The 26,364-nt window shown below is 41.9% G+C and overlaps 1 protein-coding gene across 1 annotated transcript in view; it reads left to right on the forward strand.

The window, feature by feature from the left end:
* Window positions 1-26,364, forward strand: part of appl2 (adaptor protein, phosphotyrosine interacting with PH domain and leucine zipper 2) — a 159,445-nt gene that overhangs the window by 26,198 nt on the left and 106,883 nt on the right. The window contains exons 3-4 of the mRNA XM_043713267.2: window positions 13,979-14,038; window positions 23,950-24,021. Of these exons, the coding sequence (XP_043569202.2) occupies window positions 13,979-14,038; window positions 23,950-24,021 (132 nt within the window). The remainder of the gene's footprint in view (window positions 1-13,978; window positions 14,039-23,949; window positions 24,022-26,364) is intronic.

Raw genomic sequence — 26,364 nt, forward strand, 5'->3', positions numbered from 1 at the left:
TTTGTTAAGTTTCTCATCTGTTAGAATGACCATGTTAGTTTCACTTCTTTCATATGTAAATCGCAAAACTTTTTTAAAAAGTTACATTCTCAAGTGCACTTTAACAATTGGTGTCTGTCAGCCCAGATAATATGTTGAAGGTGTTAGCCCCCTATGTGCTGCTGTCTGTGCCATAATGTTTAGATTGATTCTAGTCTAAAAAAAGACTGTGTGTGTGTGTGTGTATGTGAGAGAGAGAGAGAGAGTGTGAGGGTGAGTGTAGTGCAATGGGGTCACCTGTAGTGTGACATGAACCCAAGGTTCTGCCCCTGCTCAGCGAAAAGTGGCCGAGCTAAGTTCGGTACGCATAGGGATGGCTTCAGCTGGGACATTGGGTTCATGTCACACTACAGGTGACCCCATTGCATTATACACATACACACAGGCACTCACACACAGACGAGCACACACTCCTACAGACACACATGCACCCGGTCAAAGACTTAGACCCCTTTACTTACACACATACACACGCATGCACGCATACACATACATGTTTGTGGGATGAATTTGTACTTGCAGAGTTACACTGTACTTTGCTCAAAAATTGCATGAATCCATGTAAGACTCTGTTAATACATTTTTTAGTTTAGAATCAATCTAACCATTATGGCACAGACAGCAGCACACAGGGGGCTAACACCTTCAACATATTATCTGGGCTGACAGACACCAATTGTTAAAGTTCACTTAAGAATATAACTTTTTAAAAAAATGTTTTGTGATTTACATATGAAAGAAGTGAAACTATCATGGTCATTCTAACAGATGAGAGACTTAACAAACAATCAAGGCTTTTTCAATGTATAATTTCAGTTACATCACACTATAAACATTTGCTATAAATTCTGTTTCTTACAACCACCTGATGAAGGAGCAGCGCTCCGAAAGCTAGTGCTTCCAATTAAACCTGTTAGGCTATAACCTTGTGTTATGTAATTTTTAACTTTGTACACCCCAGTCCACCACCGGCATCTCTAAATCTTTAATATTCATAGGGGCTTGACAGGATAGAGAGGTTATTTCCCTTTATGGACCGTCTCGGACCAAAGGGCATGATCTCAAAGTAAAGGGTTACCCAGTTAGTACAGAGAAAAGGAAGATTTTTCTTCTGAGTAGTGAGGAAAGGTGATGGCCTAGTGATGATGTTCAGGACACTTTTAATCCAGAGGTCCAGGTAATGTTATAGAACATAGAAGAATACAGCGCAGTACAGGCCCTTTGGCCCTCGATGTTGCGCTGATCCAAGCCCACCTAACCTACACTAGCCCACTATCCTCCATATGCCTATCCAATGCCCGCTTAAATGCCCATAAAGAGGGAGAGTCCACCACTGCTACTGGCAGGGCATTCCATGAACTCACGACTTGCTGAGTAAAGAACCTACCCCTAACATCTGTCCTATACCTACCACCCCTTAATTTAAAACTATGCCCCCTCATAATAGCTGGCTCCATACGTGGAAAAAGTTCTCACGGTCAACCCTATCTAAACCCCGAATCATCTTGTACACCTCTATCAAGTCACCCCAAACCTTCTTTTCTCCAATGAAAACAACCCCAAGTGCCTCAGCCTCTCCTGGGTTCAAATCCCAAATGGTGGAATGGGAATTCAATAAAATTCTGTATGAAAACTGGAATGATGACCATTGTTGATTGTTGGGAAAAAACCCCATCTGATTCACCAATGTCCTTTAGGTAAGGAAACATTACTTGATCTGGCCTACGTATGACTCCGGATCCACAGCAATGTAGTTGCCTTTTATCAGTAAATGCTGGCCAAATAAAGCCCAAATCCCATGAATGGGCAGAAATCTGTGGAATTCTTTACGACAGAGGGCTGTAGAGACTCGGTCATTAAATATATTCAAGGCTCAGATTGACAAATCAGTACAGGAATCCAGAGTTATGGGGAAAAGGCAGGAAAGTGGAGTTGAGGATTATCGGATTAGCCACAATCTCATTGAGTAACAGAATGGAACCAATGGGCTGAATGGCCTACTTCTCCTAAATCCTGTGGTCTTAAACTTTTTGAAATAATAAATAGTTACGTTTTAAGAAGCTTGCCATTATGATGAGCAAAATTCTAGGTAATCATAAATTTTTCTTTGTACGTTTCCCCTGCGTTTCTATTACAGCATTTTGATGTCTGAACTTTGAATTCACTTGGTCACCTTGACCTAGGCATTTTTTTTTGGCACACTATGTCAAAACTTGTACAAGATGTCACACCTACCTTAGCTACAACTACCCTGTTCCTGATTCTGTTGACAGTGTTACTTTCAGTACTGATGTTTGTCTCGATTTCAGTATATGATTCTTTTGAGAATGGAACACTGAAGTCTGTTAGTGTTTTATTGTAACTCTTGAGATGAGCACCACTGGAAAGAATCATTGTCACTCCTTAATTGTCTTTGAGAAGGTGGTTAGGAATACCTGTGGACTGCTTGAAATACTGTAGTCCATCTGGTAAATGATCCCCTGCAGTGCGTAAGTTGCAGGATTTTAACTCTGCAATTGAGAAGGAATAATATTTTGAAATCAGAATGCATTGTGACTTAGAGGTGTTCTTGCATGTGATTACTGATCATACTTCTTAGGTGTTCAGGTTGCATGTTTGATAGTGCTTTTGTGTTGCTGCAGTGCATCTTGTTGACAGTGCACATGGCAGCTGTGGTGCACTGGTGCTGGGGGCGGCACGGTGGCACAGTAGTTAGCACTGCTGCCTCACAGCGCCAGAGACCCGGGTTCAATTCCCGCCTCAGGCGACTGACTGTGTGGAGTTTGCACATTCTCCCCGTGTCTGCGTGGGTTTCCTCCGGGTGCTCCGGTTTCCTCCCACAGTCCAAAAAAGTGCAGGTCAGGTGAATTGGCCATGCTAAATTGCCCGTAGTGTTAGGTGCAGGGGTAAATGTAGGGGAATGGGACTGGGTGGGTTGCGCTTCGGCGGGTCGGTGTGGACTTGTTGGGCCGAAGGGCCTGTTTCCACACTGTAAGTAATCTAATCTAAAGTTTAAAGTGGTGAGTGGGTTGTTAGTCCATTGGGCTCGATGGTGTCAAACTGTACTCATCCAGGCAACTAGCGAATATTTCATTGCATTCTTGTATAATGTTCCAGAAGGCCAGTTGGTGAAGAATAGAACTGGAGCCAGTTTTTGCACACTTCATGAGCATTTTTTTAGAACATAAATACACGTTCCAAGTATACACCATCTAACTCAACCACCATAGTTTGGCCTCTCTACAATTGAACACAATTTTTATGCAATTAACATCCTTACTTGCAGAAGGGGCTCATGCCTGGCTGCCAGGCTTATGGCAGAGCACTTATCATCAAGAACTGTAATGTTGAATATTTTTTCTTCATTCTTTTGCTTTCGTTTATTTTAAGATGGTGCTGGAGAGTGGCAATACTATACAACACTTTTCGCTATAATTTGAAACAAAATACATGTGACAATAAAGAAGTCAAATCAAATACTTCTACCTTGTAGATCACATACTGGGGAATCAGGAGATGGGTTACCCACTGCAGAAACCCCAGGCCCTGATATGCTATTGTAGTTATAGCATCACAGTTCAGTTCAGTTTCAGGTCAGTTTCTGGTAATTTGTAAACCTTATATGTTGATGGTGGTGTGTTAGCTGTGTTATTGATGCTGAGTGTCGGGGGAGATAGTGACAGTCTCTCTGGTCATTGCTAGGCGTTTGTGTGATGTTGCTTATAAAGATCTTTTTGCTTATGGACACAGTGTCTCAGTAATTGTGGAATTGAGAGTGGCACTGATCATTGTACAATTATCAGCAAATAAGCCTACTGCTGTCCTTAGGATGGAAGGAATGTCATTGATGAATAGACTGAAGTGGTTGGGCCTAAGGAGCACTTTCAGTGAGGCTGACATGGTTAATCCACTGACCACCACAATAATCATCTTTTTCATTGAGTATGCCTCCAATCAATAGAAAGGTTTCCCCGATTCCAACAGATTTCAATTTTATTTGGGTTCCTTGATGCTACAAACTTGATCAAATGCTGCTTTGATGTCACAATCATTCTCACCTCATCTCTGAAACTCAATTCTTTGTTTAAGTTTACACCAACACTGTGTTGAGGTCTGGTAATGTGTAGTCCAGTTGGGATTCAAACTAAGTGCAATTGTTTTAAGATATTGGTGAGTAAAGTCACATGTTAGGACGATTGATATCTTGCTTTGGCTTACGAATGGTTCAGTGTAGGCTAATCAGAGGGAATTCCCTAATTTTGAATTTTTTCTGGTGTTTTTATCGTGATGAACTGGAGAGCTTTTCACTCTTATTGTTGGATAGATGCCAATGCTGGAGCTGTACTTGAACAGTTTGTTTCAGGGCACAGCAGCTTCTGGCATATGAATCTTCAAGCTCTCTAAAAGAGAGATGTTATTAGGGCTCATTGTCTTTTCGGTATCCAATTAACTCTTGATTTTCATATGTGGAGTAAATTGAATTGGCTGAAGACTGAACTCTGTGTAGTGGGGACTTCAGGGCGAGGCTGTCAGTGGTATGGATCTCCCATCTTTAACTTGATGTAACCTATCACGATTTTGGTATGTAGCAAAATGTATCTTAGTGTTTTTGCAAGGTTTGTGAAGGTTTATAGCTCAGGTTGAGGTTTAGGGTGTAGGTTTGCTCGCTGAGCTGTAGGTTTGATATCCAGACGTTTCATTACCTGGCTAGGTAACATCATCAGTGGCGACCTCCAAGTGAAGCGAAGCTGTTGTCTCCTGCTTTCTATTTATATCTTTCTCCTGGATGGGGTTCCTGGGGTTTGTGGTGATGTCATTTCCTGTTCGTTTTCTGAGGGGTTGATAGATGGCATCTAGATCTATGTGTTTGTTTATGGCGTTGTGGTTGGAGTGCCAGGCCTCTAGGAATTCTCTGGCATGTCTTTGCTTAGCCTGTCCCAGGATAGATGTGTTGTCCCAGTCAAAATGGTGTTTTTTTTCATCCTTCTGTAGGGCTACGAGGGAGAGAGGGTTGTGTCTTTTTGTGGCTAGCTGGTGTTCGTGTATCCTGGTGGCTAACTTTCTTCCTGTTTGTCCTACGTAGTGTTCGTGGTAGTCCTTGCATGGAATTTTGTAGATAACGTTGGTTTTGTTCATGGGTTGTACTGGGTCTTTTAAGTTTGTTAGTTTTTGTTTGAGAGTGTTGGTGGGTTTGTGTGCTACGAGGATTCCGAGGGGTCTTAGTAGTCTAGTTGTCATTTCTGAAACTTCTTTGATGAATCGTAAGATGGTTAGGGTTTCTGGCTGTATTTGGTCTGCTTGTCATGGTTTGTTCTTGAGGAATCTGCGCACTGTATTTTTTGAGTATCCGTTCTTCTTGAATACGTTGTATAGGTGGTTCTCCTTTGTTTTCCGAAGTTCGTCTGTGCTGCAGTGTGTGGCTCGTTGGAATAGTGTTCTGATACAGCTTTGTTTGTGTGTGTTGGGATGGTTGCTGGTGTAGTTAAGTATTTGGTCAGTGTTTGTCGGTTTTCTGTATACGCAGATTTGTAGTTCTCCATTGTCCTCTCTTTCGACTGTGACGTCCAGGAATGCGAGTTTATTGTCGGTTTCTTCCTCCTTGGTGAACTTTATGCCTGTGAGGGTATTGTTGATGATGTTAAATGTCTCTTCTATCTTGTTTCGTTTTGTGATGACAAAGGTGTCATCTACGTAGCAGATTCTGATTTTTGGTTTGATGGTTGGTAGGGCTGTTTGTTCTAGTCTTTGCATTACTGCTTCTGCTATGAATCCTGATAGCGGAGATCCCATGGGTGTGCCGTTGGTTTGTTTGTAGACTATGTTGTTGAAAGTGAAGTGGGTGGTGAGGCACAGGTCCACTAGCTTCATGATGTTTTCGTTGGTAATGTGATTGATGGTGGTTGGTGTGTGTGTGATAAGTGTTTCCTTTGCTTGGTCGATGTTGATGGAGGTGAACAGTGCTGTTACATTGAATGAGATCATTGCTTTGTCTTCCTCTGTTTTGGTGTTTTTGATGATTTTTAGGAATTCCTAGGTGGAGTAGATGGAGTGCTGTGACTCTTCTACTAGATATTTCAGTCTTGCGTGTAGTTCTTTGGCTAGTCTGTAAGTTGGTGTTCCGGGTAGTGAGACTATAGATCTGAGGGTGGCTCCTGGTTTATGGATTTTTGGTAGTCCGTAGAATCGTGGGGTGTTGGTCCGGTCGGGTTTCATTTTCTGGAATTCCGACTATTTAATTGTCCGGAACTGTGTAATTTTTTTTAGGAGATATGTAATTTTGTTTCCTAGTTGTGGGGTCGGGTCTAGCAGACACCAACACCTGGCAACAAGTGGTGCGAGTAGTGCACTGGCTTTCTCTATGTAGTCCCTTCTGTTCAGGATGACTGTGAGCCGACCTTTGTCTGCAGGTAATATAACGATGTTTTTGTCTTTTTTGAGGTTTTCTAGGGCTTTCTTTTCTTGTGTGTTCAGTTTGTTTCCATCCCTCTTTCGGCTCAGAGTAGGTGCAACTGTCTGCCTGATTGTTGTTTCTTCCGTGAGATTGTTGTCCTTCAATGTGGTTTCTAATCCCGCGAGGAAATCCTTCTTGTCAGCGTCTCGGTAATTGAAATTTAATCCTTTTACTAGTACCGTTTTTTCTGTGTCTGATAGGGTCCAGTCTGATAAGTTCTTTATCCATGCCCCTGTGTTATCGGTTTTATCTTTTTTTGTGAATTTGTCAAGTTTTTTCTTCAGGTCTCGATTTTTCTTTTTCTGTGTTTGTCGTTGTTTGGTGTTTATGGCTCGTTCTACTGCGTCTGTCCATTCTTGATTTATTTTTTGTTTGAATAACGGTTTTTGGCGTGCAATTTCCCGGTTGTATTTTCGGAGTCTGTGGTGGGCGTCACTGATTAGTTCTCGGAGCATTCTGCGGCCGTTTTGTTATGTTAAACTTCTGGCTTGAGGTGTTTTTATCGGCGGTTTATATTGGAGACATTTTGGCTGTACCTGTTTTCTTAAACATTCAGGCAGGAAGCACAGTTGTTCGCAGGTGGAACTCTCTCGGTTGGCATTCCTTTCCCATCTTCGGGCAAGTTGTAGCGTGCTACGCCGATAGGTTTTTGCAAGGTTTGTAGCTCAGGTTGAGGTTTAGGGTGTACGATTCTACAGACTACCAAAAATCCATAAACCAGGAGCCCCCTCAGACCTATAGTCTCACTACCCGGAACACCAACTTACAGACTGGCCAAACAACTACACGCAAGACTGAAATACCTAGTAGAAGAGTCACAGCACTCCATCCACTCCACCTAGGAATTCCTAACAATCATCAAAAACACCAAAACAGAGGAATGATCTCATTCGACGTATCAGCACTGTTCAGCTCCATCAACAGGACGCAAAGGAAACACTTACCACACTTTTAGAAGAGACCATCACACACACACCAACCACCATCAATCACATTACCAACGAAAACATCATGAAGCTAGTGGACCTGTGCCTCACCACCCACTCCACTTTCAACAACATAGTCTACAAACAAACCAACGGCACACCCATGGGATCTCCGCTATCAGGATTCATAGCAGAAGCAGTAATGCAAAGACTAGAACAAACAGCCCTACCAACTGAATCTGCTACGTAGATGACACCTTTGTCATCACAAAACGAAACAAGATAGAAGAGACATTTAACATCATCAACAACACCCTCACAGGCATAAAGTTCACCAAGGAGGAAGAAACCGACAATAAACTCGCATTCCTGGACGTCACAGTCGAAAGAAAGGACAACGGAGAACTACAAACCTGCGTATACAGAAAACCGACAAACTGACCAAATACTTAACTACACCAGCAACCATCCCAACACACACAAATGAAGCTGTATCAGAACACTATTCCAACGAGCCACCACACACTGCAGCACAGACGAACTTCGGAAAACAAAGGAGAACCACCTATACAACGTATTCAAGAAGAACGGATACTCAAAAAATACAGTGCGCAGATTCCTCAAGAACAAACCATGACAAGCAGACCAAATACAGCCAGAAACCCTAACCATCTTACCATACATCAAAGAAGTTTCAGAAATGACAGCTAGACTACTAAGACCCCTCGGAATCCTCGTAGCGCACAAACCCACCAACACTCTCAAACAAAAACTAACAAACTTAAAAGACCCAGTACAACCCATGGACAAAACCAATGTCATCTACAAAATTCCATGCAAGGACTGCCACGAACACTACGTAGGACAAACAGGAAGAAAGTTAGCCACCAGGATACATGAACACAAAAAGACACAACCCTCTCTCCCTCGTAGCCCTACACACGGATGAAAAAAACCACCATTTTAACTGGGACAACACATCTATCCTGGGACAGGCTAAGCAAAGACATGCCAGAGAATTCCTAGAGGCCTGGCACTCCAACCACAACGCCATAAACAAACACATAGATCTAAATGCCATCTATCAACCCACCAGAAAACGAACAGGAAATGACATTACCACAAACCCTAGGAACCCCATCAAGGAGAAAGATATAAATAGAAAGCAGGAGACTACAGGTTCGCTTCACTTGGAGGTCGCCACTGATGATGTTACCTAGCCAGTAATGAAACGTCTGGATATCAAACCTACAGCTCAGTGAGCAAGCCTACACCGTAACTTAGTGTGTACTCCTCAACTGCATAACACCTTCAAGGTCTTGGACTAAAGTTTTGTAATCTCTTGGTCAATATATGGTTGCTTTCGTCTAATGTTAGAGCACAAGTTTCTGTGCTTTCACAGTCCATTACCCATTGTTGAGGGCCACCACTACTGGCAGTTCAGCAATATTGTTCTCCAAGCTGGTCACATCAGAATCCATGCTCCCTCACTTCTCTCAACACAATCTTGTGCAATGCTAATTTACTGAAAGGCTCCTTAAACTTGTGTGCTTTTGTTTTACTGTATTTAGACAGGTTTGAATCCTGTAGGATTTTGTTTAGCTATTATCATCGTCTTTTAGACCGATATGGCACAAAATAAATGTTAAATGGATCCATATAAAATTCAATAGGCATATACCATTGATATTTTATTGCAATTAGAGCAAAGTTCTCTTTAGAGAACTTCAGCTGATGGTTTATATTTGCAGCTGCTAGACATTACAGAGCTTTTAAATGTGACCCAGTAACCTCAACATCGAATTTGTTGGTTGTTTTTGACGAGGCAGGCCTCATCTGGAGTACTGCGTGCAGTTTTGGTCTCCTGACTTGAGAAAGGATATACAGGTACAAGAAGGGCTGCAGAGGTGTTTCACTAGGTTGACTCCGGAGCTGAGGGGGTGGTCGGCTTATGAGGAGAGATTGAAATAATATTCATTGGAATTTAGAAGAATGAGGGGAGATCTTTAGATTCATTAAATTATGAACAAAATAGATAAGATAGAGGGATTGTACTATAGACCCTCCTCATACTCAGCGGGAATTGAGAAATAAATGTGTAAGGAGATCTCAGTTATCTGTAAGAATAAGGTGATTATGGTAGGGGATTTTAACTTTCCAAACATAGACTGGGTCTGCCATTGTGTTAAGAGAGGAATTTGTTAAGTGTGTACAAGAAAATTTTTTGATTCAGTAAGTGGATATGCCTACTAGAGACTTGACCTACTCTTGGGAAATAAGGCAAGGCAGGTGACTGAGGTGTGAGTGGGGGAGCACTTTGGGGTCAGTGACCATAATTCTATTCGTTTTAAAATAGTGATGGAAATGGATTGACCAGATCTAAAAGTTGAACTTTTAAATTGGAGGAAGGCTAATTTTGAAGGTATTAGGGCAGATATTCGCAGGTAAAGGGATGGCTGGAAAACGGGAAGCCTTCAGAAATGAGATAACAAGAATCCAGAGAAAGTATATTCCTGTTAGGGTGAAAGGAAAAGTTGGTAGGTATAGGGAATGTTGGATGACTAAATAAATTGAGGGTTTGGTGAAGAAAAAGAAGGAAGCATATGTCAGGTACAGACAGGATAGATTGAGTGAATCCTTAGAAGAATATAAAGGCAGTAGGAGTATACTTAAGAGGGAAATCAGGAGGGCAAAAAGGGGACATGAGATAGCTTTGGCAAATAGAATTAAGGGGAATCCCAAGGATTTTTACAAATACACTAAGGATAAAAAGGTAACTAGGGAGTGAATAGCGCCCAGTAGGTGAATCGGGGTGGGGATGGAGGTGATAGGTCAGAGAGGAGGGTGGAGTGGATAGGTGGAAAGGAAGATAGACATGTCATGGGGACGGTGCTGAGCTGGAAGGTTGGAACTGGGGGAAGGAGAAATGAGGAAACTGGTAAGTCCACATTGATGCCCTGGGGTTGAAGTGTTCCGAAGAGGAAGATGAGGCATTCTTCCTCCAGGCGTCTGGTGGTAAGGGAGTGGCGTTGGAGGAGCCCCAGGACCTACATATTCTCGGCAGAGTTGGGGGGGGGAGGTGAAATGTTGGGCCACAGGGTGGTGGGGTTGATTTGTGTGGGTGTCCTGGAGATGTTCCCTAAAGCGCTCTGCTAGGAGGCGTTTAGTCTCCCCAATGTAGAGTAGACTGCATCGGGAGCAACGGATACGACAAATGATACTGTCCTACCTGCCTATTTTCCTTTCCACCTATCTGCCCCACTCTCCTCTCTGACCTATCACCTTCATCCCCACCCCCATTTTACTCTTTGCTACCTTTCCCCACCTTCCTCTCAGACCTATCATCTCCATCCCCACCCCAATTCACCTATTGTATTCTATGCTACTTTCTCCCCCCCCCCCCCCCCCCCATTTATCTCTCCACTCTGCAGGCACCCTGCCTCTATTCGTGATGAAGGGCTTTTGCCTGAAATGTCAATTTTCCTGCTCCTTGGACGCTGCCTGACCTGTTGTGCTTTTCCAGCACCACTCTAATCTAGATTCTGGTTTCCAGCATCTGCAGTCCTTGTTTTGCCTAGTGAATAGGGCCCCTCAAAGATCAGCAAGACGGCCTTTGCATAGAGTCACTGGAGATGGGGGAGATATTAAATGAGTATTTTGCATCTGTGTTTACTGTGGAAAAGAACAAGAAAGTTATAGAAAGTAGGAAATAGATGGTGACATCTTGAAAAATGTCCATATTACAGAGGAGGAAATGCTGGATGTATTGAAACACATAAAAGTGGATAAATCCCCAGGACCTAATCCGGTGTACCCTAGAACTCTGTGAGAAGCTCGGGAAGTGATTGCTGGACCTCTTGCTGAGATATTTGTATCATCGATAGTCAGAGGTGAGGTGCGGGAGACCAGAGGTTGGCTAACGTGGTGCCATTGTTTGAGAAAGGTGGTGAGCCTGACATCGGTGGTGGGCAAGTTGTTGGAGGGAATCCTGAGGGACAGGATGTACATGTATTGGAAAGGCAAGGACTGATTAGGGATAGTCAACATGGCTTTGTGTGTGGGAAATCATGTCTCACAAATTTGATTGAGTTGCTTGAAGAAGTAACAAAGAGGATTGATGAAGGCAGAACGGTGGATGTGATCTTTATGGATTTCAGTAAGGCGTTTGACAAGGTTCCCATTGGAGACTGGTTAGCAAGGTTAGATCTCATGGAATACAGGGAGAACTACCGATTTGGATACAGAACTGGCTCAAAGGTAGAAGACAGAGGGTGGTGGTGGAGGGTTGTTTTTCAGACTGGAGGCCTGTGACCAGTGGGATGCTGAGTCCACTACTTTTCGTCATTTATATAAATGATTTGGATTTGAGCATAAGAGGTATAATTAGTAAGTTTGCAGGTGACACCAAAATTGGAGGTGTAGTGGACAGCGAAGAAGGTTACCTCAGATTACAATGGAATCTTGATTAGATGGGCTAATGGGCTGAGGAATGGCAGATGGAGTTTAATTTAGATAAATGTGAGGTGCTACATTTTGGGAAAGCAAATCTTAGCAGGACTTATAGACTGAATGGTAAGATCCTTCGGAGTGTTGCTGAACCTTGGAGATGCAGGTAGATATGATAGTGAAGAAGGTATGTTTTCCTTTATTATTTAGAGTATTGAGTACAAGAGTTGGGAGGTCATGTTGCGGCTGGATAGGACATTGGTTAGGCCACTGTTGGAATATTGCATGCAATTCTGGTCTCCTTCCTATTGGAAAGATGTTGTGAAACTTGAAATGGTTCAGAAAAGATTTACAAGGATGTTGCCAGGGTTGGAGGATTTGAGCTATAGGGTGAGGTTGAATAAGCTAGGGCTGTTTTCCCTGAGCATCGGAGGCTGAGGGGTGACCTTATAGAGGGTAAGTAGACAAGGTGTTTTCCCTGGGTAGGGGAGTCCAGAACTAGAGGCATAGGATTAGGGTGAGAGGGAATAGATATAAAAGGGACCTAAGGGGCAACGTTTTCACGCAAAGGTTGTTACATATATGGAATGAGCTGCCAGAGGAAGTGGTAGAGACTGGTACAATTGCAACATTTAACAGGCATTTGGATGGGTATACGAATAGGAAGGATTTGGAGGGATATGGGCCGGGTGCTGGCAGGTGCGACTAGATTGGGTTGGGATATCTGGTCGACATGGATGCATTGCACCGAAGGGTCTGTTTCTGTGCTGTACATCTCTATGACTTTAAGTAGAGAGGATGTTTCCACTGGTGGGTGAAATTAGGATAAGAGGGCATAGCCTAAAAATTAGGGGAGGAGATTTATGGCTGAATTGAGAAGGAATATCTTCACCCAGAGGGTTGTGAATTTATGGAATTCCCCACCCAGTCAGTAAATGTTTGTAAAGCTAAGATAGATAATATTTTCAACAATGAAGGAATTAAGGATTATGGTGAGAGGGTGGGTAAGTGGAACTGAGGCCGTGGAAAGGTCAGCCATTCTCTTATTGAATGGCGGGGCTGGCTCGAAGTGCCAGGTGGCCTACTCCTGCTCCTGGTTCTTATGATCTTATTCACAAAATTGTTTCCTAGGATAAAGGGTTTGTCCATTGTGAAAAGATTGAATCCATTGGAACTTGGAAGAATGAGAGGAGATATTATTGAAATGTATAAATTCTGAGAGGTTTTGACAGAGTAGGTACTGAGCGATGTTTCCTTGGTAGGGGGATCTACAACTTGGGTGTACAGTTTAAAAATAGGAGGTGTCCCTTTTAAGACAGAGGAATTTCTTTTATAGGGAGCTCAATAATCTTTCGAAATATCTCCCCGAAAGAACAATGGAATATGGGTCACAAGGCTTAATGAGACAGATTTTTGGTAGATGAGAATTAAGTATTATGAGGAACAGACAGGCAAGTAGAGTTCAGACTTGGATCTGATCAGCCATGGAATTACTGACCGACAGAGCAGGCTCATGGGTAAATAGCCTCCTCATTGTGTTTCTTATATTCTAAACAAAAGATAAAGAACTTGAATTGGTCAATAACTTGAAGTAATGAATGCAAAATCATTAAACAAGATGACTCCTAACTCTTTCAATTAAGAATGAACATTTTTCTGTGTGGGATTGTGTATAGATGGCATGGAAAGATATTAAGGATTCTTTTTGGTGAAGTGCACATTAGTTGGGGCTATCGGGGCTCCTTGGCATGAACGCGCGCATGCAGTTTACAGAAGACTGTGAGATGCCAACAATGTAAAGCTTGTAAAGAATAGAAAACTCAAGTTTTCTCTGGAAGATTATGCACTTTTATATTTGTATGTGGAGTTGCATTATGTTCTTAGAATAAAGAAGACCAGATGCAGATCTATTGTCAATTGTAACAGTTTTTGATTAGTTGGAACAAATGCATAGATGCTTTCTGATGTTTTATGCTTGAGTTGGATTTGCCTTCTGCATCAATATGATTCAGGGTCGTAGATTCTGAGAGATTCACAAAGCTTCTGAGAACATTCTGTTGTGCTATCTTACACTCTGCAGACGGTTCTTAATATGCTGATTTTTTTGTCATTGCAGAATGAAATGAGTATAGCAACACAACAGTTGTCCAAACAGCTTCTTGCATATGAGAAACAGGTGAGAATGTTGGAGATTTTTGCTTTTAATATTTTGTTCATGCTTACGTTCTAAAGCAACTTGAATTGTGCCAGATAATGGGTTCACTGGGGTAAACTAGTGTAAAGGGAGAGAACTCAGTTTAAGAATCTGGGAATTCAAAATACTGATAAATTTGAAGGATTTATGTATGAATGGGTAATCCCATTAAAATCGTAGTAATAGGTTAACTGGAGGATAACTGGTGACTCATTGGAGTGCTGTTTAGCACCAAATGGCAGATTAAGTTACTCTACCTCTCCAGCTGATAAGATTGCTGCACTGAGCAAAGACTACTTAATGCTTCCCAACTTGACAACAGAAAATATCGAGTATATTAAAGATAAGTGATCAGCAGCCAACAAATCATCAGTTTAAATTCTTGGTAAATTTACTGAAGTACAAACTTATCTAGCGAGATGCCACCACCTGCTCACTGCTTTTAACATTAATCTTTCAAGCAACAAATTCCATTTAGTCATCTACACTTCGTAAACTTGATACAGTTACATATAGAAGCCCATACAAACTGATCATTTGTTCTAAATTCCCTAATTATCAGATGACACGAGAGTGTCACAACTAGGTGCATTGTCTCCAAGCTTCAGGTTCAATGAATTAGATTAGGTAGTCAATCATTACCTTGTGATGTACACAATGCAACCTCAGTCATACATGATTATGGGAACCACTTGGAGTTATGGGGTGACCCAGCCTGTCCGGCCACAAGAAGAGCTATAAAGAAAAGTAAGATAGATTATGAGGAAAAACTAGCTCAGAACATAGAGACAGTTGGCAAAATTTTCTATAAATATACTAAACAAAAAAAAGTGGCTAAAGTAAACATTGGTCCTTTAGAGGACTAGAAGGGGTATTTAGTAATGGGATATGAGGAAATAGCTGAGGCATTGAATAGGTATTTTGTGTTGGTCTTTGCACTGAAGGACCGTAATTGACAAAGAGATGATCATGAAAGAGGTCATGTTGGGCAAGCTAATGGAGCTAAGGGTACACATGTCTCCTGGCCCTGACCCAGGGTGCTGAAAGAGATGGCACGAGAAATAGCAAATGCACTTATGGAAATTTTCCAAAATTCACTGGACTCTGGGGCAGTTCCAACAGATTGGAAAACAGCAAATGTAATGCCACTGTTTTAAAAAGGAGGTAGACAAAAGAATAATAGACCAGTTAGCTTAACTTTTGTAGTGGGGAAAATGCTCGAGTCTGTAATCAAGGAAGAAATAGCAAGGTATCGAGATAGAAATTGTCCCATTGGGCAGAGGCAGCATGGGTTCATGAAGGGCAGTCATGCTTAACTAATCTTTTAGAACTCTATGAAGACATTACGAACACGGTGGACAATGGGGACCCAGTAGATGTAGATATCTAGATTTCCAAAAGGCATTCGACAAAGTGCCGCACAAAAGGCTGCTGCATAAGATAAGGATGCAAGGCGTTACAGGCAATGGATTCCCATGGATAGAGGATTGGTTAATCAACATGAAGTAAAGCATGGGATAAATGAGTGCTATTCTGGTTGGCAATCAGTGACTCGTGTGCATCAGAGATCAGTGTTGGGACCACAATTATTCACAATTTACGTAGTTGGAATTGGGCATCAAATGTAGTGTGTCAAAGTTTGCGGATGACACTAAGGTGAGTGGTAGAGCGAACTGTGCAGAGGACCGTGAAACTTTGCAAAGGGACATAGATAACTTAAGCGAATGGGCAAAGGTCAGGCAGATGGAGTATGATGTTAGTAAATGTGAAGTCATACATTTTGGTAGGAATAACATTAAAAAGGACTGTTACTTGAAGAGTAAGAAATTGCAGCATGCTGCTGTGCAGAGGGACCTGGGTGTCCTTGTGCATGAATCACAGAAGGTTGATCTGCAGGTGCAAGAAAGCAAATGGAGTTTTGCCCTTCATTGCTAAAGGGATTGAGTTTAAAAGCAGGGAGGTAATGTTGCAGCTATACAAGGTGCTGATGAGGCCACATCTGGAGTACTGTGTGCAGTTTTGGTCTCCTTGCATGAGAAAGAGTATACTGGCACTGGAAGGGCTGTAGAGGAGTTGATTCTGGAGTTGAGGGGAGACTGAGCAGACGGAGATTGTATTCATTGGAATTTAGAAGAATGAGGGGGGAGTCTTAGAGAAACAAATAAAACTATGAAGGGAATAAATCAGATAGAATGTTTCCACTGATGGGTGAAAATAGGGCATAGCTTCAACATTAAGGGGAGCAGATTTAGGACTGAATTGGGAAGGAACTTCTTCACCCAGAGGGTTGTGAATCTATGGAATTCCCTGCCCAGTGAAGTGGTTGAAGTGGTTCCCTAGTAAATGTTTTTAAAGCTAAGATAGATAATGTTTTCAACAGTAAAGGAATTAAGGGTTATGATGAGAGGTAGAGCGATGGGTGGAGCTGAGGCCACGAAAAGATCAGCCATGATCTTATTGAATGGCAGAGCAGTCTTGAAGGGCCAGATGGCCTATCTTGCTCCCAGTTCTTGTTATGTCCATATGTCCTATGTGCGATACTGTGGTTGACCCAATTGTCCAGTGCATGATTCTGTGGGTGACCTGGCTTGTCAATGGGAGATGCTACGGGAAACCCAGTGATTGTCGCGGACCACTCAGTGGATGACCAAATTTTTCTATTATGTGACCTTGTTGGTCAATGGTGTGCCCAGTGATTGATTTCTGTTCCTGATAACCTCGCTCAAAGATTTAGTTTTGGTGGTTCCTCTTGAAATCTTTCCTCCGGTGTGCTCAGTTATTTAACAGCACATTCTTATGCTGAGAGGGCCAGATTTGTTAGATTCATTATGCGAGGATTATTCATTATCTATGGTTCTGAACCATTTCTGTTGTAGTACTGAAGATCCAACGAGCTAAGACAAGAGTTTTGGTCTTTGAATATTGATTAACATCTCAATGGATTCTGACATGTGTTGGGAGTAGAGTGCCATGCTGTTGCCACCACCACTACTACACACACTCCCACCCTATCACCTTTCACCTTAACTAGTTGAAACCAGAGTCAGTCTGACTAACTGACCACTGTTACAATGTGGAGGTCGAACCTGTCCGTCAATTAAAAAACCAAACACCCAGAAAAGCTCGCCTCGGCTTGTAATCTGTTAAAATGGTAAGCAAGTGACAGATAACCCCTATATTCCATTGTTTAAAGAAAAATAACAATTTATTTTTTCTAACTCTAATAGTGAACATTAAATAAAAACTACTCACAAATCCAGGCCTCCCTTTAACTACTTACTATCTGATCCCAACTCTCTAAAACATTCATTAAACATTACATTAACTTAATCTCAAGACCACACAGTCTCTGTCTGCTTCAGTGTTTTCACTCTTCCAGCTACTGATTTCCCTAGGTCTTCATCTTTCTTTTTTACTGCGAGTATAATACACATGAAAAGACACCTTTCTAATTTCTTTGAGATCAAGACATTAAATGGGCAGTTGCTGTTCGGCTCTGATCGATGGTAGTTGCTCTCCTTCTAATTTTCAAAATACCAGGTTTGTATACCCCCATAACACATTAGATTCTTACACTTTGATTGGTTTCCAGGTGTCAAAACGATAAAATTCAAATTTCTTTGGCTTCTGGGCATAATTTAAGTTAATCGGTTAAATTTTAATTGTTAAAACAACAACCAAAACTCCGATATCCATTTAACAGCCAACCATTATATTTGGAACAGCTCAATCTTTAGCTGGCAGCTGTGGCTGTATTTTAAATTCAAAAAACACCACACGCTGGTTTCTTTGTCGTTGAAGTAAACCCATCTGAATGTAAAACTGTGGAAGAAATGGGTAGCCTTCTCACTTGATGAAGAACACATCCAATTTACTTTAAAAGATCTTGTCACCAGCAGTGTACCACAGGCATCAGTTCTGGCTCCTCTTTTATTTATTATTTATATGAATGATTTGGATGAGAATAAAGAAAGCATGGTTAGTAAATTTGCAGGCAATACCAAAATTGGTGGCATAGTAGACATTGAAGATTACAAAGGGATCTTGATCAAATGGGTAAATGGGCTGATAAATGGCAGATGGAGTTCAGTGTGGATCAATACAAGGTATTATATTTTGGTACAGCAAATAGGGGCAGGACTTATACAATTAATGGTGGGGCTTTGGTTAGTGCTGTCGAACGTAAGGGTTGGCATGTAATTCTTTGAGGTTTATGCCAGGGTAATTAAAATGACGTTTAGCACACTTGCCTCAATTGCTCAGTCATTTGAGTATAGGAGTTGGGAAGTCATGTTGACGTTGTAGAGGACATTGGTGAGGCCTCTTCTGGAGAACAATGTCTAGTTCTGTTCGCCCAGTTATAGGATATTGCTGAGTATGGAAGGTTTGAGTTATAAAGATAAGCTGGGACTCTTTTAACTGGAGTGTAGGAGGTTGAGAGGTGATAAAATCATGATGGGTATAGATGGGGTTAATGGTAGTTTTCTTTTCTCTAGGATGGGGTATTTCAAAACTAGGAGGCATATTTTTAAGGTGAGAGGAGAGAGATTTAAAAAATAAATTTTTACTTGTGTGGAATGAACTTCCTGAGTAAATGGTGGATGCGGGAACAGTTACAGCGCTTAAAAGACACAAGTACATGACTAGGAAAGGTTTGGAAGGATCTGGGCAAGGCAGGTGGGATTGGTTTAATTTGGGATTATGTTCAACACGAACTGGCAGGACTGTTTCTGTGCTGTATGATTCCATGGCTCAAAGTCACATTTGTTGGTTGTAAACCAAAGCATAAGTAAAGATTGAATCATAGAGTCTCTATAGTATGGAAGCAGGCTAATTCGGCCCACTGAGTCCACACCAGCCCCTCCAAAAAGCATCCCACCCCTCCAACCCCCATCCCAGTAACCCTGCATTTCCCCTCCACTTAGCCTGCACGTGGACACTATGGACAATTTAGCATGGCCAGTCCACCTAACCTGAACCTAGATACAACACAGGTCCTTTTGCCCTCGATGTTGTGCCAGCCTTTTATCCTACTCTAAGACCAGTTCACCGCATTGACTTGAGAGAGAATCTTATAAATGTAAGTGTAAAGTTGCCAAAGTCCTAACAGACCATAGGGCTGCTCTTTCATAAGAGAGAGGCAACTGGTGGTGGTTTAACCTGAGGGTCACCATGCCTCATGCAGAGGAAGAAATTGTGAATTGAGTCCTTTATGATAAACCCAACTGGTACAGGAATTGAACCCATGCTGTTGGCATCACGCTGCAGTCCAAGCCATCCATGCAGCCAACTGAGCTAACGGACCCCTATGAAAAAAAAGACATATTTATATCGCACTCTATTCTGTCTTCATGCACAATCAATTGCTGTTTAGTGTCAATTTTTTATACAAATGTGATAGCAGATTTGCACAGAATACAGTATAGCAAGAAAATAAATGACCAACAAAATCCATTTATGAGGTAAGTTGGAGGATAAATATTGACCAGATTATCAGGATGAAATCCAAATCCTTTGAAATAGTGCCTTGGAATTTTTTACACACATCTGAAAGGAAAGGTGGGGACATGATAACATTTCATGCAAGTGTATAGCGCCCCCTCAATACTGCAGCAAAATGTTAGCTTGGATTAAATGCATAGATCACTAAAGGAAGTTTCACCACGACTTTGACTCAGGCAAGGAGTTAAGGCTGACATATTCTCTCTTAGAATCGTACAATATAGAAGAGGCCATTTGGCCTATCAAATCCATACTGCCAAAAATCCACTAAATTTATGCTAGTCCCACTTTGCAGCACTAGGCCTAGAGCCTTGAATGTTATGATATTTTAAATGCTCATTGAAGTACTTTTTAAAAGGTTGTGAGGTTTCCCGCTTCAACTACCTTCTCAGGCAGTGCATTGCACACTCCCACCACCCTCTGGATGACAATATTTTTCAAGTCCCCTCTAAATCTCCTGCCTTTCATCCTAAAATTATGCTCCCTTATTTTTGACCTTTCAGCTAAGGGGAACAGCTGCTTTCTAATCACCTTGTCCATGCCCTTCATAGCCTCTAAGGAGTACCCCCTCAGCCTTCTCTGCTCCAAAGAAAACAACTCCAGCTTATCCAGACTCTTTTCATAGCTGACATGCTTCATCCCAGGCAACATCCTGGTGAAATCTCCTCTCCAGCCCCTCCAGGGCAATAACATCCTTCATGTAGTTTGGTGACTAGAACTGCACACTGTATTCCACCTGTGACCTAATGAAAGCCCTATACCCTTCCAATATGATCTTCCTGCTGTTATAATTTATGCCTTAACTGATGAAGCCAAGAATCCCATATGCCTCTTCAACTACCCTATTGACCTGCCCTGCTGCCAAGATCCCTCTGAGAATACGGAAATACAGGCTACAAGATGAGATGGGATTGAGGTTGACAAAGAGGAGGTTTTAACAATTTTTGAAATCTGAAAATAGATAAAACTCCCGGGCCGGATGGGATTTATCCATGGATTCTCTGAGAGCCGGGGCGGGGGGAGATTGCAGAGCCTTTGGCTTTGATCTTTACGTCATCATTGTTGACAGGAGTAATGCCAGAAGACTGGAGGATAGCAAATGTTGTTCCCTTGTTCAAGAAGGGGAGTTTGGACAACCCTGGTAATTATAGGCCAGTGAGCCTTACTTCGGTTGTGAGTAAGATGTTGGAAAAGTTTTTAAGAGATAGGATTTATAATTATCTGGAAAGGAATAATTTGATTAGGGATAATCAACACGGTTTTGTGAAGGATAGGTTGTGCCTCACTAACCTTATTGAGTTCTTCAAGAAGGTGACAAAACAGGTGGATGAAGATAAAGCGTTGATGTGGTGTATTTGGACTTCAGTAAGGCGTGTGATAAGGTTCCACATAGTAGGCTACTGCACAAAATACGGAGTTTCGGGATTGAAAACGATTTAGAGGTTTGGATCAGAAATTGGCTAGCTGAAAGAAGACACAGGGTGGTGATTCATGGGAAGTGTTCATCCTGTTCATCCAGTGGTGTGTCGCAAGGATCTGTTTTGGGTCCACTGCTGTTTGTCATTTTTATAAATGATCTGGATGTGGGCGTAGTGGGATGGATTAGTAAATTTGGGAATGACACTAAGGTAGGCAGAGTTGTGGATAGTGCCGAAGGGACATAGATAAAATGCAGAGCGGGCTGAGAAGTGGCAAATGGAGTTTGATGCGGAAAAGTGAAGTAATTCACTTCAGAAAAGTAACAGGAATGCAGAGTACTGAGTTAATGGTAAAATTCTTGGCAGTGTAGATGAACAGAGATCTGAGTGTCCTGGTGCATAAATCACTGAAAGTTCCCACCCAGGTTGATAGGGTTGTTAAGAAAGCATGTGGTGTGTTGGCCTTATTGGTTGGGGGATTGAGTTTTGGAGCCACAATGTCATGCTTCAGCTGAACAAGACTGGTAAGGCCTCATCTGGAGTATTGCATACAGTTCTGGTCGCCACATTAGTGGGCGGCACGGTGGCACAGTGGTTAGCACTGCTGCCTCACAGCGCCAGAGACCCGGGTTCAATTCCCGCCTCAGGCGACTCTCTGTGTGGAGTTTGCACATTCTCCCCGTGTGGAGTTTGCACATTCTCCCCGTGTCTGCGTGGGTTTCCTCCGGGTGCTCCGGTTTCCTCCCACAGTCCAAAGATGTGCAGGTCAGGTGAAATGGCCATGCTAAATTGCCCGTAGTGTTAGGTATAGGGGTAAATGTAGGGGTATGGGTGGGTTGCGCTTCGGCGTGGACTTGTTGGGCCTGTTTCCATACTGTAATGTAATCTAATTATAGGAAGGATGTGGAAGCTTTGGAAAGGGTTCAGAGGAGATTTACTAGGATGTTGTCTGGTATGGAAGAAAGACCTTACGAGGAAGGGCTGAGGGAACTGAGGCTGCTTTAAGTGGAGAGAAGATTGAGAGGGGGCTTAACCAAGACGTATAAGATAATCAGAGGGTTAGATAGGGTGGACAGTGAGAGCCTTTTTCCTTGGATGGTGAAGAATAACATGAGGAGACATAGCTTTAAATTAAGGGGTGATAGATTTAGGGCAGATGTTAGGGGTAGTTTCTTCACTCAGTTGTTGGGGCGTGAGACATCCTGCCTGCAACAGTGGTTGATTCGCCAACATTAAGGGCATTTAAATGGCATTGGACATACATCTGGATAATAATGGAACGGTTTAGGTTAGATGGCATCAGATTATTTTCACAGGTCGGCGCAACATGAGGGCCTGTACTGTGCTGTAACATTCTATGTTCTGTGTTCCTGTGAGCTCCATAGTGTCCTGGTTTTCATTGAGTACTCTCTTGTTACTTCTTCCAAAGAACATCACCTTGCATTAGTCAGAGTTAAAGTGCATCTGCCTCTAAACTGCCCACCTGACCAATGCATCTATATCATCCTATAACCTAAGACATTGTTCCTCACTTAACACCAAACCCCACTGCCCAAATATTCCCATCTGTTATTTATATTTATAAAATCACAAACAACAGGAGACCTACCGCTGACTCCTCTGGTTTGCCATTGGACATTAGCCTCCAGTCACAAACAGCCTCTGACAGAAGAATGACAGATAACTGATTTAACCATTGATGTATGTCAGACTTTAAGTTCATGCAGTCTTGAGGAATGTAGCCTTGAAAAGGATTATATTTCTGAAAATTGAGATATCATTTCCTTATTGTTCACTTAACCCAAATTCTCTGTAAACATGCAGGATCGCGCAGAATCTCATTTTCAGACTTCAGGATCCAAATCAAGCTTACAGCTTACATTCAAAGCAATTTTTGCATTAAAATCATTTCAATTTTGTTTAAAAGTTCTAAATGCATTTTAAATGTGTTTATTTCAAAGTTTGTCATTAATCGATTTAAAATTGCTCGATAATACATATTAAAATATTTGTTTTCAAATGCAAAACTCTCTTCAATCTACAAGAGACCATAAGTTCCAGAGAAATCAGTTTAAACAAATTAATTTTGTTCCATGTCCTAATTCCTTTTCCCAAACAAACTCAACTTGTTTCACTTTGTAAAATTTGAATGTTACAGAGCCCGACAACAGATAGTTTGATTAATAGAGTGTGCTGAATTAGTGGGTCAATAGAAAGGCCTCAGTGGACCTCAGTAGCAGTTGACTAGAGAAAAGAATGTCCGTGAACATGTCTGTGAAGTGGTTCTTGAACCTGTTGGTGAGAGTGTTCAAGCTTCTCCAACTTCTGCCTGACGGAAGAAGTTGAAAGAGAGTATTACCCAGGGTGGGAGGGATGTTTGATGATATTGGCAGCCTTTCTATGGCACTGAGAAGTGTAAATAGAGTCCATAGATGGGCTGTTAGCTTCTGTGATGGTCTGGGCTGTGTTCACAACCCTCTACAGTTCCTTGTGGTCCTGAGCAGAGCACTTGTCATATCAAGCTGCTATGCACCCGGATAGAATGTTTTCTGTAGTGCATCTGTAAAAGTTGAGGATCTTTATGGACATGTTGAATTCCCTGAGCTGCTTGAGGAAGAAGTGGCATTGTTGTGCCTTCTTGACCTTGACAGCCACATATAACTAAGCAGAATGTACAGGTAAAGAAAGAGATAATGCTGAAGTAGACTGCTGACAAGATAGTGTTTCCTATCCAGTTCGTACCATAAGAGTACCAAGTGAAGAACAGTTCCTTATATCTCTTCCTGTTTATGCACAAAAATTAGTTATGGAGACAAACATATGTATTAGTATGGGATAGATAGTTGGACAAAATATTGGAAAACACATCTGGAACTGGGCTCAAGCTATCGATGCTTTTGGTGAAGGAGAAAGAAATCTGAAAATTATCTAAATAGCTGTATGTCTAAATCTGAAATCTTTGTTACTTTTTAGAATTTCGCTTTGAGCAAAGGGGACGATGAAGTGATTTCTACTCTCCAACGGTTTGCCAGGGTTGTAAATGAGGTAATATATTGTAAATTACATAACCTGTCAAATACAGTAATGAAATGGATTGAATATTAGACCTAACCACTCAAGAGAAAAGTTCAAATTTGCCATAATGAGGTGTGAAATTAGTTGAAATTTAATTTGGTAATGGAAGTATGATTAATAATTCTACTGTTTAGCAAGTGATCAATGGGGAAGGGAGCTTACCATCCATATGTGGCTAGCATTTATCTTGAATCCTGCTTAGATTGAATAGCTGCCCACTGGAGTGATCTAACAAGTCATTAATTTTAGAAATGGGTAAGAATTGCAGCATTGAGAGCCAATATACAATCATTTTAGGTTTATGTGTATTTTGGGTAAAACATAGAACAGGCCCTGGGGCAGGAACAGGCCCTTTGGCTTACCATGTCTGTACTGACCATGATGCCATTCTAAACTAATACCATCTGTCTACATATGGTCTATATCCCTCTATTCGCCTGTTCATGTGTCTGTCTAAATGCCTCTTAAACTTTACTATGGAATCTGCTTCTATCACCTTCCCTGGCAGCACATTCCAGGCACCTCCCACTCTCTGTATAAATTCACATGTTTCGCACATCTTCTTTAAACTTTCTCCCTCTTTAAACCTATGGTCCCTAGCATTTGGCATTTCCATTCTGGGGGAAAAAGACTCCTATTATCCACCTTATCCATGCCTGTCAAAGCTTAATATACTTCTAGCAGGTCACCCCTCAATCTCCAATACACTCACATAAGGTGACGTGTTCCAGAGTAAGTAATTTAGCAACTTTACTTTTCAGTTGTTCATCTGTCAGGAATATATAACATGTCGCATCAAGAATTGGGATTTTGCAAAAATATTTATAAACTGAATTATATTTTAGAATTAAATGACTTATTTCATATTGAGTTCATGCCTGCAACTTAGTTGTTGATTTCACTGATTTGAGTTTTGGTTCTTGTTAAGTTTTCGTATGACTATTATTCATGATTAAACATCAACCTGTTCTAGCATGTCAGTGTGTTTCATGCTGTTCTCAGAAACATCAAGATCCTTCTCAGTAGTGAATACTGAAGTAAAGTATTCATTAAGGACCCCCCCTACTTCCCTCGACTCCAGGCGCAAGTTCCTTCCACTATCCCTGATTGGCCCTACCCTCACTCTGGCCATCCTACCCACTAAAGCTTTTCATGCTTCTAGCTCTCCTAAGTCCATTCTTCAGTTCCTTCCTGGCTACCCTGTAACCCTCTAGAGCCCTGTCTCATCCTTGCTTCCTCAACCTGAAGTAAGCTTCCTTCTGCCTCTTGACTAGATGTTTCACATCCCTAGTCACCCAAGGTTCTTTCAATCCACCATCTCTTCTGTGCCTCAGTGCGACATTATCAGCAGTTGCTTCCAAAGTAACCTCCACGTTTCTGTTGTGCATTTCCCTGACAACATCTATCCCCAGTTTAGGCACTCCCGTTCCTGCCTAATAGCATTGTAATTCCCCTTCTCAAATTAATTACTTTCTCATACTGTTTGCCCCTATCCCCTTCCATGAGTATAGTAAAGGTCATGGAGTTCTGATCACTGTCACTGAAATGCTCTCCCACCGAAAGATCTGATACCTGCTATGGTTCGTTGCCAAGCACCAAGTCCAACATGGCCTCTCTTTAATTGGCCTATCTACATATTGCATCAGGAACCCTTCCTGGAGGCACCTAACAAAAACTGCTCCATCCAAACTATTTGAACTAAGTAGGTTCCATCAATATTAGGGAAGTTAAAGTCATCCATGACAACAACCCTGTTACTTATACACATTTCCAAAATCTGCCTTCCAATCTGCTCCTCCGTGTCTCTGTTGCTTTCGGGGGTCTGTAGCAAATTCCCAATAAAGTGATTGCTCCTTTCCTGTTTCTGACTTCCACCCAAACTGATTCTATAGACAAACCCTCATCAACGATCTCCCTTTCTGCAGCTGTGATAGTATCCCTGATTAGCAATGCCACTCCTCCATCTCTTTTACCACCCCAGTATTCCTTTTGAAACATCTAAACCCTGGAACATCCTACAACCATTCCTGCCCCTGTGATATCCAAGTCTCCATAATGGCCACAACATCATAGTTTCAAGTTCTGATCAATGCTCGTCACCCTTATTCCTGGTACTTCTTGCATTAAAATAGACACACTTCAACCCATCATACTGACTGAACCTTTGCCCTATCAAGTGCCTATCCCTCTTCACAGACTCTCTGCAAGCTGTATCTGGCTGTTCACCACCTCCTACATCATTGGACGGCACGGTGGCACAGTGGTTAGCACTGCTGCCTCACAGCGCCAGAGACCCGGGTTCAATTCCCGCCT

The sequence above is a fragment of the Chiloscyllium plagiosum genome, unplaced genomic scaffold (genome assembly GCF_037043375.1).
Source record: "Chiloscyllium plagiosum isolate Xiang-an unplaced genomic scaffold, Cpla_swu_hap1 HiC_scaffold_23, whole genome shotgun sequence".
NCBI lineage: Eukaryota > Metazoa > Chordata > Chondrichthyes > Orectolobiformes > Hemiscylliidae > Chiloscyllium > Chiloscyllium plagiosum.